General features: G+C 39.5%; 1 protein-coding gene across 1 annotated transcript in view; it reads right to left on the minus strand.

The window, feature by feature from the left end:
* Window positions 1–20,578, minus strand: part of LOC136863270 (angiopoietin-4) — a 400,811-nt gene that overhangs the window by 15,725 nt on the left and 364,508 nt on the right. Inside the window, exons 4-6 of the mRNA XM_067139659.2 lie at window positions 14,358–14,545; window positions 923–1,066; window positions 607–731 (exon numbers count right to left, since the gene is read on the minus strand). Coding sequence (XP_066995760.1) covers window positions 607–731; window positions 923–1,066; window positions 14,358–14,545 — 457 coding nt within the window. The remainder of the gene's footprint in view (window positions 1–606; window positions 732–922; window positions 1,067–14,357; window positions 14,546–20,578) is intronic.

Genomic DNA, 20,578 nt, shown 5'->3' on the forward strand with positions numbered 1-20,578 from the left:
GGCTCAAATCTAGATCATGGTCTAAACAAACCATTGTTCATTTGTAGCAGAAATGTAACTACCGGAATAAAAATGAATAACTAGTAAATAATACTTTGAAAGAATTTGTTTCAAAATAGGCACCTTTTATGACTGGTACTTTGTACATAGTAGGCAAAACTTATCTGTCTCCTGTTCTTATAATTATTGTGATATATGCACAATTCCTACTTTTGTTAATCTTATGTAAATATCTCCTTTGATAATGATCAACTTGGATGCTTGGAAAAGATTTGCAATTTCTATGTTTATAATTAAAAATGTATGCATTTGTTAAACATATCTCTTTGTTTTGTATTTGGCTTTTAAACTTTTAAGTCGTGTAACCTTGCTTGAGTTGACTTTGGCTATGCTGTGCTACTTTGGGTGTGGTTTAAATGTGTGACTGTATTCAGTTTATATTGCACGAATTAATAGTTGAAAAAACGTAATTTGATATAGAAAATGTGTATTCATTATTTGTAAATTGTATTGGATTTGATGCTAATTTATACTTTTATTAATAATGAGATTAGTTTTAATTTCACTGCTTCTCATTCTTGCTTTAATAGGTGACTTGTTTGATACCTTGTCTTGCTGTCAGATCCTGTGGGTCATTCAGGTACAATCCGTTGAGTCCCCTACCACACGACTTCCACCACCAGCCTCCCTTCAGCATGGATGCACAGTTCAAGCTTGATCTGTCGTTGTCCCTGTAAACAGATGTGTGATGTTCATTGAACCTTGTAGCTTACTGACAATACCTTCGGTTTTCTTCAGTTACCTGTAGAATCTTTTTGATAAATTATCTTATGATTAGAATTGTAACATTTCATAGATTATTATTAAACATTACTCAAATTCAACTTGTCTATTTACTCTACACAAACTTAGTGCACTGTACCTGTTATATGTTGAGAAAGGACTGTTGTTGCTGCCATACCAAGGGTCATTTAGGGAATCTCCAGCATTGCCATCGTAGCCGTCAATCTCAAGTTTGTAATACTCTGCTTCAGAGTAGATCTTGAAGTGAGAATACTGGGCATACCTGAATTAAATGAATTATTCATTGTATCAGTTTGTTAAACAGTTGTATATGTGAAGATCTAGGAGGCAAGGACAAACATATATGTTCCATGCTAAATTTACGTTGAACAAGCGTCAGTTTTAAAACTACAAGAAATAATACATTGCAGATACTGTCACTGATTATGAACTCCAGATTACAGGGTCGCTTACAATAAGTTACGGTAATTTTAGAAACAGAAGATAACCCACCATGTTTTCCACGTCTCCAAGATAATATTTAGTGACAAATTGACAATAAAATGTAAATTAAATATTAGTACTGTATATTCTAAGATCTTGTGTGTTAAGGAAGATTGACCGGTATTTCGCAAACCTTTGGCCTAGTTTAGCAAAAGGTGGGAGGCACACTTGGAACAGATCAGAGTTTAAACCAACGGATAAAACCGTACTACCATGAAACCAAAAACCAGGTGTTAGCTTTGTTCATTGAAACAGGTATTCAGCCATTCAAAAAAAAAAAAAAAAATGTTAAGCTCAGTTATGAATAATTTCATCACAACTAGCATTATTTGACAACCACTATCGAATGAGACACTAGGAATAGAATGTATATTCATGTTACAAATAGTTTGTGACAAAGAATCCTGTAAATCATAGATAGAATATTTAATCGTACCCTTATAAAATAGAATTTTCCAGAAATGTTCTTTAGCATTCAAGAATAAAAGATTCCCAGCATATTTTCGTTTAGCAAACCATATGGAGATTATACATATATTGAAATTTGTGAACCTTCCATTTGATTTAGATATAAATTGTAAACTATTGTTAAATCCTTGACAAATTAGTGGAATCGTACTAGGGTTATGAAGTGAAGCCAAAGAGAGCTGCATATTGTCATGATCCCAGTTTGTGGAGAAATGCATCCTTTTGATAAAAGAAATCTTAATGAAATGACCTTGTTTTACCGGAATAATGATAATAATATAATGATGATGCTTTTACGTTACACAAACTACTTTTAAAGTTTTTGGACAGGCCGATGTGCTGGAATGTTGTTCCACAGGAGTTCTTTTACATCTCGGTAAATCTTCCGCTACAAGACTGGCATACTTTAACACCTTCAAATATTACCGGATTGAGCCGGTATTGAATCCTCTAACTTGAGCTCGGAAGGCTAGTTCTTTATCGTCTGAGCCACTTAGCCCTACTTACAACAATGAAAGAGCTGTAAGGAATATAAAGTTACAGCACTTGGTTGGTTCAGAAGACAAAGGAAATTGTGATGTGTGAGGGACCGTAGCATTATTCAGGTACTTTGTTACCTCCGGTTACGTGGGCACATTTTGAGGAATGATGGGCTAAATGTAGGAAATACGGTTTTAGAAAACAAAATAGAAGAATAAACAAATGATTCGATCATGTAAATAAGATCACCAATCTACCTCTCCATGTTATACAACGCAGAGCTGAAGATGGTTCTGGCTGGCGAAATCTCGTTAGAGATGCAATACTGAAGGAGCAAGGAAATGAAGTCACGACGCCCAGCGGTAAGTAGAACGACTGATGATGAGGATGATTACATGTTATACTGAAATTGTGTAGATTATGTTGAACTCCTCTCCTCCATAATATTTTTGTTTATTAGCCTTCATTGAGACGTCAAATACAGATATTTGTTTTACTCTTTAAGTTCTCTATCAGATCACAATCTAAATTGCACTTTGCTGCTCACTCCATGGTGCCAGACTTCTGTATCTGCTGTGAAAAGAAAGGAGGTCTTAGAAAAGCGATTAATTGAATACTGTATTCAATTAGTCATCATTTATCTGCATTTAGGGCTGTTGCCCAGGTGGCAGATTCTCTATCAGTTGTTGGCTATTCTTTTTTGAAACGATTTCAAAGAATTGGAAATTTATCGAACATTTTCCTTAATAAATAATTTCAATTGCTCTTCCTATACAAGAGCCTCCGCGGCTCAGGTGGCAGCGCGCCGGGCTCTCACCTCTGGGTTCCGTGGTTCAAATCTCGGCCACTCCATGTGAGATTTGTGCTGGACAAAGCGGAGGCGTAGAGGTATTTCTCTGGGTACTCTGGTTTTTCCTGTCATCATTCATTTCAGCAACGCACTCCAGTATCAGTTCACCTTTCAGCCATTAATCATTGCCCCAGAGGAGTGCGACAGGCTTCGGCAGCCGGCACGATTCCTATCCTCTTCGCTAAGTGGGGGCTTCATTCATTCCATTCCTGACCCGGTCTGCTGACTGGAAACGGGCTGTGGATTTTCATTTTCCTATAAAATAATATTTGCCTCAGTTTGTCCTCTTGAATTCAAACTTTATCTTCATATTATGATTTTTTATACTTCTAAAAGCTCCACTCAAAGTTTATTTGTTTATTAATGTCATTCCACGACAACTCTCCGCTGACAGCTCGGAACATACTGCTTAGTCGAGCAATTGGTCGCCTTATTTCCAAGTCCCCCAGCCCAATGTTTGCAACATTTTCGCAAGACTACTCTTGTGAAGGAAATCAACCAGAAGAAATTGTTCTGCTTTCTTTTGGGTCTCCTCCAATTCTCAAATCAAATAATCTTAGTGTGGGTCCCATACACTGGAACCGTACACTAATTGGTGTCTTACCAACGACTTATTACGCCCTCTCTTTTACATCATTACTACAGCCTCTAAATACCCTCCTAACTATATGGAAGAGATCTATAATCTTTATTTACAACCTCGTTAATGTGATTACCCCACTGAAGATGTTTCCTTATATTCACAGCTAAATACTTAGTTATCCCCGTGGGATACTTTCACTCCAACACAGAAACGAACACCGAGAGAAATGTTCTTTTTGGTAAAGCTACTTCATCCCGTTGATCATCATACCATTGTCAGCTGTCTATCTCATAACCTTGTCTAGGTCTTTTTGCAGTCGCTCACAAGCCTATAATTTATTTACTGCGTTATATAGTATAACATCAGTAGCAAAAAAACCTTCCTTATCTGTGATTCCAATTCTTTACTCATATCATGTATACAGTAAGGTATATACTATATAACAAAACATAAAGGTTCTATAATACTTTCTCGAGGAATGGCAAATGCTTAAGACAAGAGTGTTGCATTGAGTGAGGACTATTTTGAAGGGGCACAACTTTGAATATGTAATCTTTTGAAATGAAGTGTTGAGAGTAATGGTGTCAGTCTTGTCTAACAAATTCAGACACTTCTTAGGTGTATACGACATTTAACTGATGGTATGAAACAGCTAGAAAGAAAGAGTTAGGAATGATGGTGCAAGCAAGCAGAGATTGAAGGAACATACTAGGAAACCATTCTTTAATACCTCGTTCAGAATCGCTTTCGCTGTCGAACCGACAATAAGGTCCTTTTTTTTTGGCCATCGGGTAGAGAAAAAAGTCGTCCAGGTAAAGGCTGTAAGGCGGATGGGGTACAGAGGAGATACCTTTGCTTGTCAGGAACTCCGTAACTGCGGTAGCGACATGCGATCTGGCATTTTCGTGATGGAGCTTCCACCACCCTCCTTTTTGGGGGGAAATGTGATGGTCGTTCTTGTAGTACTCTGCGGTGACTGTAGTGTGGCCCGGGAACCGTGTGAGTGTACACCATTCCCTGGTGTTCGAAGAAAGTGTTGACCATAGCCTTATTCGCCGACTTCTTTATACGTGCCTTTTTTGGAGCGGTTGACCACGTTCCACCCACTCTCTGCTGTCCCGCTTGTCGCAGGATCGTAACAATACCCTCATCTGCAGTGATATTCTGCCACCAAGCATCACCATCTTCAAGACGACCGGGCGAGTTGGCCGTGCGGTTAGAGGCGCGTGGCTCTAAACTTTCATCCGGGAGATAGTGGGTTCGAATCCCACTGTCGGCAGCCCTGAAGATGGTTTTCCGTGGTTTTCCTTTTTTCACACCAGGCAAATGCTGGGGATGTTCCTTTAATTAAGGCCACGGCAGCTTTCTTCCAACTCCTAGACCTTTTCTATCCCATCGTCGCCATAAGACCTATCTGTGTCGGTGTGACGTAAAGCCACTAGCATCTTCAAGATGAGGTTTCCAGTATAGGTACGCATCAACGCAAATCTGCTTCCGCACAGGAGTAAGCAGTCGCTGTATCCATTGGGGAAAAGAACGGGGACATGTGCAATTGCTGAGTTAGAAGTTTGTGAGTGCCCCCGACTGATGTTCCAAGGTTGTGTATAAGCTGCCTAAAGTCCCATTCACAATGCAAACGTAACGTTAACTTAAAATGACCGTCAAGTTAGAAGTTTGCGGCCATGTTGTCTGATGGAACCATTCACAACGTGCTGAAGTAAACTTAACTGCTAGTCCGTATAATTAAGGGATTACAAACTCCAAGCTCTTTCGATTATTTTTACGTTAAGTTTAAGAACAAGCCAATCAGAGCAGACGTAAAAATTTTATTTTGTGCGCGGTATAATGATTTCTTTCGACGGAACACTTGTAATTCTCTTTCACACAATCCTTGTGTGTATGAATGATAAAATGAAAAAGAATTACAAGAACGCCGTATCGGAAGAGAATACGTGGAAATAAATGTGCTGTAGCAACGAAATCTGACGGTATATGGCGGGAGACAAGCTCGCAGCGCTGGTGACCGGACGAGTGAGAATCCCCGGCAAAGATAGAACAATGTCCCTATATATTTCTTAACATTCTAGTTTACGAAAACGATAACATACAAAAACATCTCATTGGAGCGTGATAACTAGGCGCATAAATGTCGGTAAAGGAGGCCTTACACTTCTTTTAATTAGAAATGGGGACATAAATCGTAAGACAGTGTCAAACAGTTCAGGTTTCATCCGCATGTACAAAACGAAATGATGAGGGTCATTTCTTGCAGTAGATTACGGAAATCGCCCTGAGATAACCTTCTTTGATTCAAGGGATGAACCCATTTTCTGCACCGTTGTTTACTTCTCCTTTCCAGGTACACAGCTCCCAGGAGCAAAGCAAGAGATGTTTGAAGTAACATGAATTCCGTTGCCACGTGTTTGATTCCATCGAGGTATTGAAATATAAAACTGAGGGGTAGCCTTATACCCGACTTCCGTGCTAATAACATGGCAGTGTTTTGACTGGCTGTTGTGAATTCCTTACGTTCCGCCATTGTGAATACCACGAACTTTTGTTAATTTTACAGTTACGTTACGTCGTTAAGTTAATAGTTACGTTTGCATTGTGAACGGGGCCTAACATGCACACGTGCGACAGCTTGACTTGGCACTTTGACTGACAGGCCTGTTAGTACGAATCTTACCGGGAAGGAAGATTGAAGTATTTAGTTCCTGTGAATGCCGCAGTCACTTGTACTACAGGTACTCTATATGTAGGTGTAGCCAAGTCCAGTCCATCCACCATAATTTACCCAGGTACTCAATTAGCTAATAGATGAAGGACAGTGATGTTATTATTGTTTCATTAAAGAATAGATTAGTTCAATGTTTTAAGATGTTATTTATTTTTCTTATGCTGACTACCTGACGTATGACTTCAACATTCAGATGTATTCGTGGTATAGGCCTGCAAATCACAATTATTGAAGTGGTTAGAAATTATGTGTAGGTAGCTAGGCCTATAATAACATTTATATTACAATACATGTGGCATAAAATAGTATCGTCATTGTCTTGAATAATATGTGTAATGACTGTAAAGTTAGCCTACATTTAAATAAATAAATAAATAAATAAATAAATAAATAAATAAGCATTACCATATCTCAGGTTACATGGTTGTACATATCAGAATATACAACGCAGTACCACCAAACTGCACATAGAAATGTACATTTTATGTGTGACTTATCGGTATGTATATAATCTTAACACGTGCAGAAGATAGAAAATAATTTGATTAGTTAACCGATTGGTGGACAAAATTGTATTACCTAGTTCCATATTTATGTTAACATAATATAGTTTACACGTGCTATAAAAAGAAATAATAACGAAAACCTGTTACTGTTTTGTGGTGAAAACAAGCAACTGCGATGGTCCCTGGGTTGTTGTGTATAGTGCTCCTTTAATGATGGCTACGGTTTGATCCCCGTAATGAGGAATTAAATAGTATCAGTATACAATAGGCCTGTAGTTTGAGGAAATACTACTTGTTGCTCGGTGAAAACAAGCAGTTATCCTGGTCCCGGAGTGCTTGTATTAAGAACTCAATTGCCGACCAGCGCGGTTGGATCCCCATGATGTGCGACTAATTCTTTGTCCCGGTTCGGTTAGTACTGGTAGATATCCACTGTATTTTAAACATTCTATTTGCTCCTATCGGTTTTGCTAATATTATTGTTGTTATTGCTGTTATCATTACCTTCTTCTTTTTATACAGCTTTTCCCACAACTGTGGCATCGTGGGTGGGAACTGTGTCACACATATGTGGATTTGGCCCTGTTTAACGGCCGGATGCCCTTCCTGACGCCAATCCTATATGGAGGGATGTAATCACTATTACGTGTTTCTGTGATAATTTGTAGTGTGGTATGTTGTCTGAATATGAAGAGGAGAGTGTTGGGACAAACACAAGCACCCAGTCCCCAAGTCCGAGCTATCAAAATACCTCACTCAGCCGGTAATCGAACCCGGGACACTCTGAACTGAGGAGCAGTACGCTGACCATTCCGCTACGGAGTTGGCCTATTATTGTTATTATAGTGTATGGGAAAACTCAACTTGATGCTAGGCGGCACTTATAACCACGTCCTTTAAGAGATGAATGGTCATAAAAATTTGAATTCGAGAATATATCAGTCATATCTCATACGGTGAAAATGAATGAGACTTGCAGTAAATGATCGGGAGTACCTTTCCTGTACCTTTTGTTATGTACAGGTTTTAGATAAAACATATATTTTCAGTGATATTTGGAAATTTGTGAAAAATAATATAATCGTGAAAACCTCTGTTATTTTTCCTTACACGGTAAAATCGCATGAATTGTAAAAGATCGGAAATTATATTCTAAACAACTTTCGTTATGTACAGGTTTTCGATACGGCGAATATTAACGGAGAAATCTGACATTTACTGCCTTGGCCTCCATAAAATTACTAGCCAGTTTTGTTATTCTTGTTACCATTGTAATACATGAGACAACTTTACTCGTTGCTGGGACCGCCTTATAACGTGCTACTTCCAGAGCTGAAAACTAGCAGTTGTCCAATTTTCATTTTAAAACCCTTGCCGGATCTGTTTCTGCATCCATAAACATAACAGCCTGGCGTAATTTTCTTTACAACTCAGACCTCAGAAATACGTAAATTCCCTCACATTTCAAAACTAATAATACTAAATCTTTAATAAAAACATACTTTTGGTTGTATTAGGTTAAAACAGGTAGCCTCTACTTCGCTGAAATTGCATAAAGAGTGACCTTACCCTGTGCGGGATTCATACGTTTAAATCAGCTGGCGGAACATTTGGCTAAAACATGGCGGATCACTCGTTGGCCACACTGTACATAGAGTCACTGTACTTGTACGAACATCGTACAGTACATTCTATTGCTCTAAATGTTTACTCGTAATAATCAGGTCCTTGGATAATTTCCCGCAAGTTAATTCGAGCCATGCCATACAGGGCTGTTGACGAAAGGAACTTTTAAGTGAGATGTTAGGTATACTTTAGCCTATGGGGCAAAATGTCAGTAGCTGTTCTGTTGTAGTTAGATTAATATTCCGTAGATTTCTGCAGTTTCCAAGGAGTCGAAGTGTTAAGTTTACCGAACACAAAATTCGAACAAAAGACTTGCAGAAATAAACTTGAAAGGGAGATGTTCGGATTTCAGTCAAAGGTGCACCTTACATAACCATAACCAAATTTTCCTGTGTTAGAAACTGGGCTTACCAATATTTAAATGAATTCCATTTGCTAAGGAACTACTATGAAAGTGTTCTGTTTTTAAATTAGCCTTCCAAAGGCGTAAATGCTACGCTACCTTTCCTACTACTGGACTGGCTTGTTTAATTAATAGGCATTTATCTAAGTTCAGGAAATAGGAAATGAAAGTGAAAATATAAAGAAACTGTCGAACTGTTTGCTTTTACGGCCGAAAGTCGGAAAATCACTGCAATATAACCAAACTCAATGCCGCCCTGGGCGAAGCGCTACACACTTGACCCAATAACCCAAAATCTTGGTTCTGTTGCTGTTTAAATGATTGTTCATTAAAAAAATAACGTACCATTGACCAAATTGAAGCACTTTTAGGTACAAGAAACCCTTGTTTATAGTTTAACTGACACTAATAAAAAAAAAAAAATTCAGAGCAATATTCCAGCACTCCCGACGGCGCTCAAGATCATTGGCAATTGAAAACGTTAATTATTATACGTATTATTGTTTAATAAAATTTGCATTATTAGTGGCTGAGATTACACAGTATTAAGGAAAGCGTCCATGTGTTTTATAGCTGAGTGAGTGGCTGCACGGTTTGGGTCACGTACCTGTGAGCTTGCATTCGGGAGATAGTAGGTTCGAAACCCACTGTCGGCAACCCTGAAGATGTTTTCCCGTGGTTCCCCACTTTTACACCAGCCAAATGATCAATATTGAACTAGAGATAGCTGTCGTAGTGGAGAAGTGGTGCTTTGCTCGGCCCTGAGATTGTAATAAGAAGACGTGGCATGCAACAGCGAGGACGTCAGACTCGTACGGACTGTAAGAGTAACAGTTGACTACGGGATGGGTAAGACTCGATTCCTTAGCGCATTTGATTGCGGCCAGAATGTCGGCGCCAGACGTATCGGCCACTCCATCTATGAAGTCGTGCAGGCATTGGGGACCTTCCAAGGGCCACCGTACGAAGAGTGTACCGTGAGTACGTGGATTCGGGCAAAACCACCACCGCTAGCATCAACTGTCATGCTGTACGACGCGTTAATGACAACGGCTGGCTCGGATCGTAAGAGCGGATAGTGCTAGACTGAGTACCTTTGATCCTAGAGCGCTGGCTGGCCTTCTGCGCCCAACTTGGCAGGTTGGCAGTCCGGTGGTATTCGAACGTGCTCAAATACGTTAGTCCCGTGTTGGTACATTTACTGGCACGTTAAAGAACTCCTGCGGGACAAACTTCCGGCACCTCGGCGTCTTCGAAAACCGTAAAAGTAGTTAGTGGGACGTAAATTCAATATTATTATTATTATTATTATTATTATTATTATTATTATTATTATTATTATTATTATTATTATTGGCCACAGTTCAGCAGATCGCTTGTCAATTCAATGCCGGACAACGGCGACGTGTGAGCATCCATACCATCCAGAACAATCTCCACCCCATGAGATTAGAGAAGCAAGCGTCCCATAAGGGTGCCTTTACTCAACACCCGTCACAAGGCACAACGACTGACCTGGGCAAAGGAACACCGCCATTGGATGCTCGAAGCATGGGAAAAGTTCGCCTGGACAGATGAGTCGAGGTACCAGTTAGTACCCGCCGATGGCCGGGTGCGAGTGCGTTGTCATCCATATGAGGCAGTGGATCCTTCTTGCTAGCAGCGTACAATTCAAGGTGGTGGTGGTGGTCCTCGTATGGGGACGCTCCACATGAGATGAAATGGGATCCCTGATATATCCAACAGCGTCCCTCACCGGCGAACATTACAGGAACCTGCTGGCAGATCATGTTCGCCGCTTTGTTTTCGTCTCCAACACCCTGCAGGCGATCTATACCTACAAGACTATGTTCCAGCCCATCGCTCCCGAATATTCTGACGGTCTGATTCGATGAGCACTCCACGGATGTTAAGATGATTGCCTGATCCCCGAAGAAGGATGTGCGTACCCTGGACCCTGCTCCGACCAATCTTCATGCGTCATGGGAGGCTGTGGAGTGATTATGAATCAGTACGGCTTCCCAACGCTTCCGGTGTCTTGTAGAGTCCATGCCATGCCGCATCGCCGTCGTCACCAAGGTGAAAGCGGGTGCTACACGCTACTAACCAGGTATCTCTAAATCAATTGCTCATGAGTGTAAAATTCCGCCGTAAAAAAATCATTCGAGATATCAAACGAGTTATAGACTTTTGAGTGATGTACAGTAAGTTTGACTAATTTTGGGTACAGGTGGGTGATGATTATAAAGTGTGAAAATTGTTCTTTATGTAGATGCAAAGCATAAAAGTAATAAATTCGGTTGTATATATAACGGAAAAAAGGAAGTAAAAAACAGTTTCTTGTCAGCTATATAAAAACCAATTTTATTAATTATTACATGTATTATTTTTATCTAACGAGTTATGTTTACGTTATTTAAATAAATCACCTGGCAAATATTGATTCGAAAATCTTTGATCGATTGAAAGGCCCACTTGGAAACTTTGAAAGTTATGACTTATAAACAATCCATCGAAAGGAATCCGGTTCAAATTTCAGTGCTCAACTTGTTTTCTTTCATGTGAAATTTGTAATTTTATACCTCGTGCATCCATAATACTGATGCTACCAAGCAAGTTGGCTGTACGGTTCGGTCCATGCTGGTGTTAGCTTTCATTCGGGAGATGGTGGGTTAAGCCCTGAAGGTGGTTTTCCGTTGTTTCCTATTTTCACACCAGACTGTATATTAATTAAGGCTTCCTTCCCAGTGATTGCGCTATCTTAACCCATTGCAGTCATAAGACCTGCTTGAGCTGCTACGTCGTAAAACAAACAGAAAAAAAAAAGCGGCACTGATGTCACCCAATTATGATAATAGGTAACAATAGCTAACCAATTGCCGGCCTCGCGGTGTAGGGGTAGCGTGGCTGCCTGTTGCCTGGTGGCTCCGAGTTCGATTCTCAACCAGGCCAGGGATTTTACCTGGATCTGAGGGCTGGTTTGAAGTCCGTTCAGCGTACGTGATTACAATTGAGGAGCTGTCTGACGGTTAGATAGCGGCCCCGGTCTAGAAAGTCAAGTATAATGGCTGAGAGGATTCGTCGTGCCGACCACACGACATCTTGTAACCTGCAGGGCTTCCGGGTGAGCAGCGGTCGCTTGGTAGGCCATGGCCTTCCGGGGCTGTTGCACCATGGGGTTTGGTTTGGTTGCTAACAGTTGATAGGAAATCGGGTCCCTGGTTGACAGCCCTAAATACAGACCATTGACTGATTGATTGATTGATGTTTATATTGCAAGGTAAAGTTTTGCGTTACCAAACTTAACTTCTCCAAACATTCGAGCATTTTTATTTGGTAGTACGTTGCGAGCAGGCATCTTGTTTTGCGCCAAACTTACAAAGTGAAATATATTGTAACATGACTGCCGCCTGGGCACAAGGATGTAATCTGCTGGTTCAGTCGATCTTGCAATGGTCTTGTACTGTACCCTGAAGCTGTCGTGATTGTTGCAGACCCAGAAAACGTGGAGTAATAAGTTCGAACAAGGAAAGTGAAAGTGAAGATGAGACCTGCTTGCCTTGGAAACCTTTCTCGTGTATGTGCTCGAGATACACTTGTCGCAGGATTAGCAAAGCAGGGACAGTAATTAGTCTATATGTCAGTTACACATCTCTTTGAAAGGTATGTTCTCATCGTGTTCCTTCCTTGAAATCGCCGTGTTTTGCAATACGGACACTCATTTCAGTACTCTATAATTGTTCGGTTCTTGGTTCGATTTCCGGATGCCAGTAGGAAGTTAGTCCGCGTTAATTTATGATGGGAGACCTAGTTTTAAAATTCCACGTAAATTGTGCATAAGGGAAGGCAATTGTTACGTTTTTCTACTATATGTTTTTCACAACTTTCCTGACCATGTATCCAACTTCAGTAATCATGTTGATGGATTATTTATGGAGGTAGTATGTAATTATCTCCGTGTGCAGCAGTTCAACATAATGTGTTGAAGAGGGATCGAAATAGTTGTTTTTCTTTCGCTTTAAGATAAATATTTTAATGCAGTCTGTCTAGGCTAACGTTATATTGCCTAGTGACAAATACAAAGACAGTGAGAACCTTGAAAAGTAGCCAATGTAAAAAAGAAAAAAAAGAAAAACATATTTTCAGTTTTATTTCCCTTCGTCAGCGGCCTGGACTTCTCATAATAGACTACGTCTTACAGTAAGCATCTCCGGTGACTATGCTTCCTCGTCATTTCCTGCGAGTTCTGATATGATTCTTTTAATCATTTAGAGGGTCAGATACCAATTTTTCACCTTTTCTGTTTATTGCGATAATCATCATCGACGTTTAGGCTAAATTAGCTTGCAAAATTAAATACGTATCGGCAGCCCTGAAGATGGTTTTCCGTGGTTTCCCATTTTCACACCAGGTAAATGCTGGGGCTGTACCTTAATTAAGGCCACGGCCGCTTCCTTCCAACTCCTAGGCCTTTCCTATCCCATCGTCGCCATAAGACCTATCTGTGTCGGTGCGACGTAAAGCCCCTAGCAAAAAAAAAAAAAAAAAAAATTAAATACGGCGCTGACCTCCGTAGTACTGTACCGTGCAGTGTGTTGGTGAAGAGCGATTGTATTAAGATGTTATTGGCTCATTTAATGTGAACTCGAATTTGCCACGAATATGTATGACGGTTTTTAATACTCTCTAGATTTTTTATTGACTTCGTAGCCAATCGGTTTAATCTTCTGTATGATAAGATTAGGCAGCTTCACCGGTTGAAGATCCAGTGTTAGCATCCTGGTGCGAAGATTGGCTCCTTCGAACACGTCTTTCCCAGTTTTTTTTTTTCTTCCTCCACAAGTGTTCGAACTAAATGTTGTGATGGCATGTTTCACGTCTAGAGGCCCATAAATCTGTTGTAAACTCAAACAACGATTGCGTACCTTATGGTGTCATTTCCACACTCACCCATACACATCACAAATGATTCCAATTCCCTTCTACGAATTAATTTAAAATGAAAATCCAACACTCATTCCTTCACCTCTAAGCTCACCATTACCACTGCCTCGACTCGGAGCTGGAGCTTCCTAGCACTAATGTGCTTTAATATCAGACCTCGATTCTAAAAATAAGTTCAGTATCATAAATGTTTAACTGTGTGCGCATCATAGTTAACGTTCCATTGCACTGAATCTGGTAACATACACTCAGTCTTATTTGCAACGAATTAGATGACATACTCATTCAATACTGCTTTCTACTCTGCTCATGTATCCATGAGGAATGAAAGTGGTCTGGATGTATTTTTTGTTTTCACTTGCGCGTATACCTAATCTGTTATTCGCGTATCCATAAAAGAAAACATTGGTCTTTCCTAAGGTAAATTATGCCACTTTTAGAAATGTGTCAAGTTACTGCTAAATACTTGCCTCTTGTTGCCTTCGAAGTCTTCCAGTTCAACTCGGAGCATGTAATCTTCGTTGTTCGTTAGCATGTAGATATTCTCATTACCCAACCAGAATTCCTTGGCAGGATCTCCAAAACCATTCTTGTAGTCAGCCCAGTCGCGATTGAAGTTCTCGCGCGGTTCACCGAAATCGTCTCTTCTCTGGATGACCTGCATCAATAAAAGAATGAATTAGTTTTTCAGTAAGTTATTGATAGCCGATGCTTGAGACATTAGCTGTATACGCGTGTATTGCCACACTGTAACTTATCGTAATGCTGCGTACCTGCGAGTGGGGTAGATGTGGGAAGAGATTAAAAAGAAATGTGGTATAGAGACGGCATTGGAACATCCGACGAAGTGGAAGAGCGCGTTGCTTATGTAGTATTTTCTCAAATGAGTACTTCTGAAATAAGCTGTCAGAAACGTGAAATTGTGCATGACAAAGTACTGTAAAGAGGTACAAAGATGTGTATAAAAGATTACTTCACGGTGTGTCCAATCTGTTTTACCTAAAAATATACACACGTTCTTTCAGTATCCCGTGAAAACATTTTTATTTTTATTTTGAATCTAAAGGATTATTTCTTTTTAAGAAATGATTATTTTGAAATATTTTTGAAGAAATCTTCTTAAAACACTTAGTTTCTTTAGGTTTTTCAACACGATGAGTATGTATTATCAATTGTTTATTTACAAAATGTCTGCACTGATAATACAATAGGGCAGAAGTTTCCCAACTTTCCAGTCCACGGCACGGACGCCTTGAAAATTAAAATTTCACAGGCCCCCCTCTAAGTTTTGAAATAAAACAATGAATATGTTACAGACTCTTGTATTTTAATTCAGGTATACTAAAATCAAAAGGCAAAGTTATGATGTGAATGACATCGAACACAGTTTAATACGAACAATGAAGCTGCTTTATTTTTTTTACTTTTTTAAGAATTAGTTCTGCAATGTTGGGTTCAAAGACAGATAATTTCAATATTAAATCACTCTCGAAGTTTACTTCCTAACCTTGATTTCAAATTCTTGAGATGGGAGAGTGCGATTTCACTCATTTAAGTTGTGGGGAACACAGCACTTCAAAGATATTCATGAGAGTTCTGGATCGCCATATATGACGTTGAAGTAAAAGCCAGTTGGCTGTACTTCTGAAAAATGTAATTTTAATGCACTGTCAAAAGTTCTTCTTGTAGCATAAGACAGAGGTTGGTTGACAGCCCGGCAGTCAATGGATTCCGTTTCCACATATCATTTTCATTCGTCATGTTATCTCCAAGTGCAGGCGCTAGAACTACAACTTAGAATAAAGTCTATAATTCGTTCCTGATATCTGGACGAAATCTACCACAGAACGGATTCGCTCGAACATTTCTCTCTCTGAATCTTCAAGTCGTCGTCTATATTTTGTCGTTCCTTCGGTTTTATCTATTCTATATCATCTTGCAGAGCAATGAGACTTTTTTAAACACAATCGGAGGAACGACAATAATAATTCCATGGTCTTCAAAATAGTCCATGCGGTGAACAAAAATTAGCATGAACCACCTAGTTGACCATAACACAGTTACAACTTTCTGCGAGTTGTATTAATATTAAGAAGTAATTATACTATTGGACCGTACCGGAAATTTTGACGAATTGAGGAAGTACTATTAGATCGTTCTCAGCATTCTAGAGGTTAAGACTTTTTCACTAATTACTAGGAAAAGAACGAAAACGTACATTATTCTGAACAGTTGTAAATACGTATATTAGCGTTATTTTGCTACGGATGTAGGTTTCGTATTGTCGTTTGCTTCAGAAACTTTGAGTAGTAAAATTTGTGAGCAGTATATACATAGCGAGCTTAAATATTTAATTATTAGATTTTACATTTATACTGATAGAAGTGTGACAATTTTATAAGTGAAATGAAATAGCGTATGGCTTTAAGTGCCGGGCGTGTCCAAGGACATGTTCGGCTCGCCAGGTGCAGATTATTTTGACACCTGTGGGCGACCTGCGCGTCGTGATGAGGTTGAAATGATGATGAAAACGACACATACACCCAGCCCCCGTGCCAGCAGAATTAACCAATGATAGTTAAAATTTCCGACCCTGCCGGAAATCGAACCTGGGACCCCTTTGACCAAAAACCAGCACCATTTATCCATGGAGCTGGACTATAAATAACCTGAAACATTCTCAGTGAACTATTTTTAACGTTTACTGGATTTTGCGTTAGTACGATTCGTTAATACTTTTCATATTTTATGTCAATATCATCCTGTGGTTAGCATTCAAATGCACAACATAATCTCTTGTCTATCAAGGGGAGATTAAAGACCATAATACTTGGCGATGTCGTACTCTGGGTGACGTCGAGTAGACTACACGCATAGATGCTCATGGCTTGTGAGAATTGACGAACCCGAGATTCCCGAGCTAGATCCACATTCTTTATCCATGGGATTTGAAGGGGAAACTTCTAATTTGTTTCGTTCATGTTCGTGTCTCATGATAGTACTTCATGTAAGAAAGTACTTCAAGTACTTCGCTCTTCCAAGATTGGTTGGGGGGGGGGGCGTGATAGCTGAGTGACATGGTCACTGGCTTCCCATCAAGGCAGGCATGGTTCGAATCCCTTCCAAAAATGTGAAGTCATGTCCATGTACGAATTCGATGAGTTGGGAGGCAATTCATTTTCTTCTATTTACATCGTTCTCGTTGGCCCTCTTCGTAACCATTGTATCACTAAATGCTCGTTATCGTGCGATCTTTTGAGGAAAATTTCATATTGAAGAGAAAACATATTTGTCCAAATAACTCTCAGAAGAGGGTACGGTTGTTCGTGTCGTCTCAAAGTATCAGAGTCCCAAAATATCCGAATTCCAGAGAACGGTTTAATGAGCCAGTTTGCTACCTGGACGACGAGTCTCAAATTATCCGAATTTGCAATGGTGGCACTGTTTTAAAACACCCTATATGTATACAGCATTATTTATAAAAATTCTCAAAGTAATACGCGAAAAGGTTCAATTTTAGCATCAGCCGGACTGCATGCCCTCTTCTAAAAATGGTACCTCAGTCTTGAGGTAAGTCTGCCGTATAGCCTTGCACGAATATATAGGACACGGTGTCAGTAGACCCACGGACGCCATGAACCCGCGCAAAGTTAGGCCTTGTCCAATTTTTTAATGTAGCTATTGCTTTGTCATATATGTACAATCTTGATTATTTACAAATTTTACTATTAAAATATTTATAATTTATTCCGAACGTTGCCACAGTCCATTTTGGTGATGTAAGAGATTTTTCTCAAACACATGTCTATGTAATTATATCAGATTATATAAATGTTGCGTGCCGGACTGAGCAGCTTAGTCGGTAGAGCGCTGGCCTTCTGAGCCCAACTTCGCAGGTTCAATCCTGGCTCAGTGCGGTGGTATTTGAAGGTGCTCAAATACTACAGCCTCGCGTTTGTAGATTTACTGGCACGTAAGGGGACTGCAGAACAAACTTTCAGCGTCTCGGGGGAACCGTAAGAGTGGTTCGTGGAACGTACAACGAATAGCGCTTTTATTTTTAATGTTGCGCGCAATCTGGATCTTTCTGTTCATGAGAATTATTTTCTGTCCTCATTCGCAGTCGCTAATGAGGATATGGCCAGAAAGTGATTAAATATTAAACGTGTTACTTTGGCCGAAATTCGTACTGGTTGCACTGCAACTCTTTATCATGTGTCTATTAGTGCGGTGCCTAAATCAGTTTCGCATTTTGAAAATTCCTTATCATCGTAAAGTAATAATTTCACATCGTTGAAAAAGCGGTTCCCAAATATTAAGGTAAATTTGGTGAATTGGCCTATTCGTGTCAAGACATTGAAGAATATCAGAGACCTGATTGGAATTGGGTAAATGCCACTTGTTTGGAACCGGTCTTACCTGGTAGTCATCGTTGCAAATTTTAAGATGTGTTACCTAACTGCTGTGGTTATGTCCTCTTGGACAAGTGACCTTGACCACAGATTACGTGAAGCATCAAGTAGCATCGATATTGCTAATATTGAGAACTAAAGTAATACTATAGTGTATATTGCCAGCGAAACGAAAATGGAGCGTGCGTGAAACTACGGAGTATTAATATCGCCCCTCATTATAAATAATAATATGATCTTAACCGGGTTGCAGGTATTTTAATTCGACGTCATTTAGACTACCGGCCTGTCACTGTGGACGTTCATCGTCGCCATAAGGCCTATCTGTGTCGGTGCAACGTAAAGCTAATTGTGAAAAAAAAAAAAAAAAATAGACGTTCCATTTTACTTTACCAGGTGGCAGAGAAACCGGACCTCTGTAGGGCGGCATATGGCTGAATTTTAGTTTTGTCAGGAGAGGCGTGGTACAGGTCTCTCGAGTTGATGTCCTTTAGGCGACCTGTGCGACTGTGACGTTGGGGCCCTACTTAAGGCCACGGCCGTTTCCTTCCCACTCCCAGCCCTTTACTGTCCCATCGTCGCGATAAGACATCTGTGTCGGTTGGAGTAAAGCGAATTGTAAAAAAAAAAAAACACAGTGGAATATTCCTTACATTGCTGATGATCTCTGTAGCAACTGCAGTGTCGGAATTTATTTATCAAGGGATTGGTTTTCCTTGGTTTCCTCATTTTCACACTAGGCAAATGCTAGGGTTGTACCTTAAAGCCACGGCCGCTAACTTACCATTCCTAGCACTTTCCCATCCTCACGTCGCTGAAAACCTTTGATGTGTTAGTGCGACGTAAACCACTAGCAAAATAATAATAATAATAATAATAATAATAATAATAATAATAATAATAATAATAATAATAAAGGGATATCTTTTGAATGTTGATGAATCTATTGACACACCTCACGTTTAAGTATCTTGAAATGTCAATAACCTCTGGTGGAATTCGATCCCGCTACTTGATAAAAGGAGCACCAAGAACGAAATTACAAACTTTATAAACATTGTAGTTGGACCAAACGGAATTTCTGAAACCTGTCTGGAATTAGGTGTATACTAGCACTTTTCAGAACAATTCATGCGTGGGAGTATGTAGATTTTTGATTCGGTCCTAGGTTTCTTGTCCCTTATATAGCCTACTCTATCAAAATCTACCATTTTAATACAGAAAGTCGTATTTTGTAATTTGTATTTTTACTGAGACAGTCGAGTCAGGAGCATTTCTCTTCCACCTTTCGTTTTATAATCAATTATATTTTGACACTTTCACGGTAATGTCCTATTGTAGGAAAATGATTAGACGATAGTTAATTCTAACGAGAAAATTAATGAATCCTGCTATTTAAGGGCTGAAGTTATTTTGTATGGACCCACGCACTTGCAGTATGTTGAAGAAGAGACTGGTAGACTAACGAAGCGTGCATAACATATAGAAAGAAAAGGAACGATCTGCTTGTGTTCTTTGAATGTAATCTGACCCTGTTCTATTTTTAACAAATCGGGCCGATTTGCGATGTTAAGCCCCTTAAAACAACAAGCATCATTTTTAACAAATCGGCAGAGAAACATGATTGTTCCTAGACCTTAGATTATTTTTGCGTGGTCTATATTACTACGCCTGCGTTCATATTGACATAGATACACGTCTTCATAAAACAATTCACTAATGCTCTTTATTTAACGTAATTGATAATATCGTCAGAGCGACTTATGCACTATGGTTGTCAGCATATCTGTTTTCTAGTTTTTAAATGCGTTAAAACAATGAAGCCCTATATTTTCTTGATCCTAAGTGGTTGCAAACTTTGTCATTGATAGTATTGAAACTTGTTCTAAATTTATAACATCTCAATCTGGATACATAGATTTTTTTTTTTCTGGAAATAATTTTCTTCTAAATCTGTGCCTCGATTTCCTACTCCTTTTCAGGCCAACTTGCTTTCATTGAAATAGTCTTTGTTGATGGTTTCAATTCATCACACCAACTATCCTGTTCCGAAAACAACACAAACATTACCGTTTCTCAGTATTATGTTGACGGTATTTTCCCTCTGATTAGTGTTACGAGATTGCCCATCACTACCACCACCTAATTCAAACGTCGTATGATAGCACTTGCATAGATAACCCTTGACCATAATAGGCCTATAGTCAGTAGAGGTTTTTGATCATCTATTGTCCAGTTTACTATACCCGACGTCCGCCAAGTCTGTAGATACCTTAACA

This window comes from Anabrus simplex, chromosome 1 (genome assembly GCF_040414725.1).
Source record: "Anabrus simplex isolate iqAnaSimp1 chromosome 1, ASM4041472v1, whole genome shotgun sequence".
Taxonomy (NCBI): Eukaryota; Metazoa; Arthropoda; class Insecta; order Orthoptera; family Tettigoniidae; genus Anabrus; species Anabrus simplex.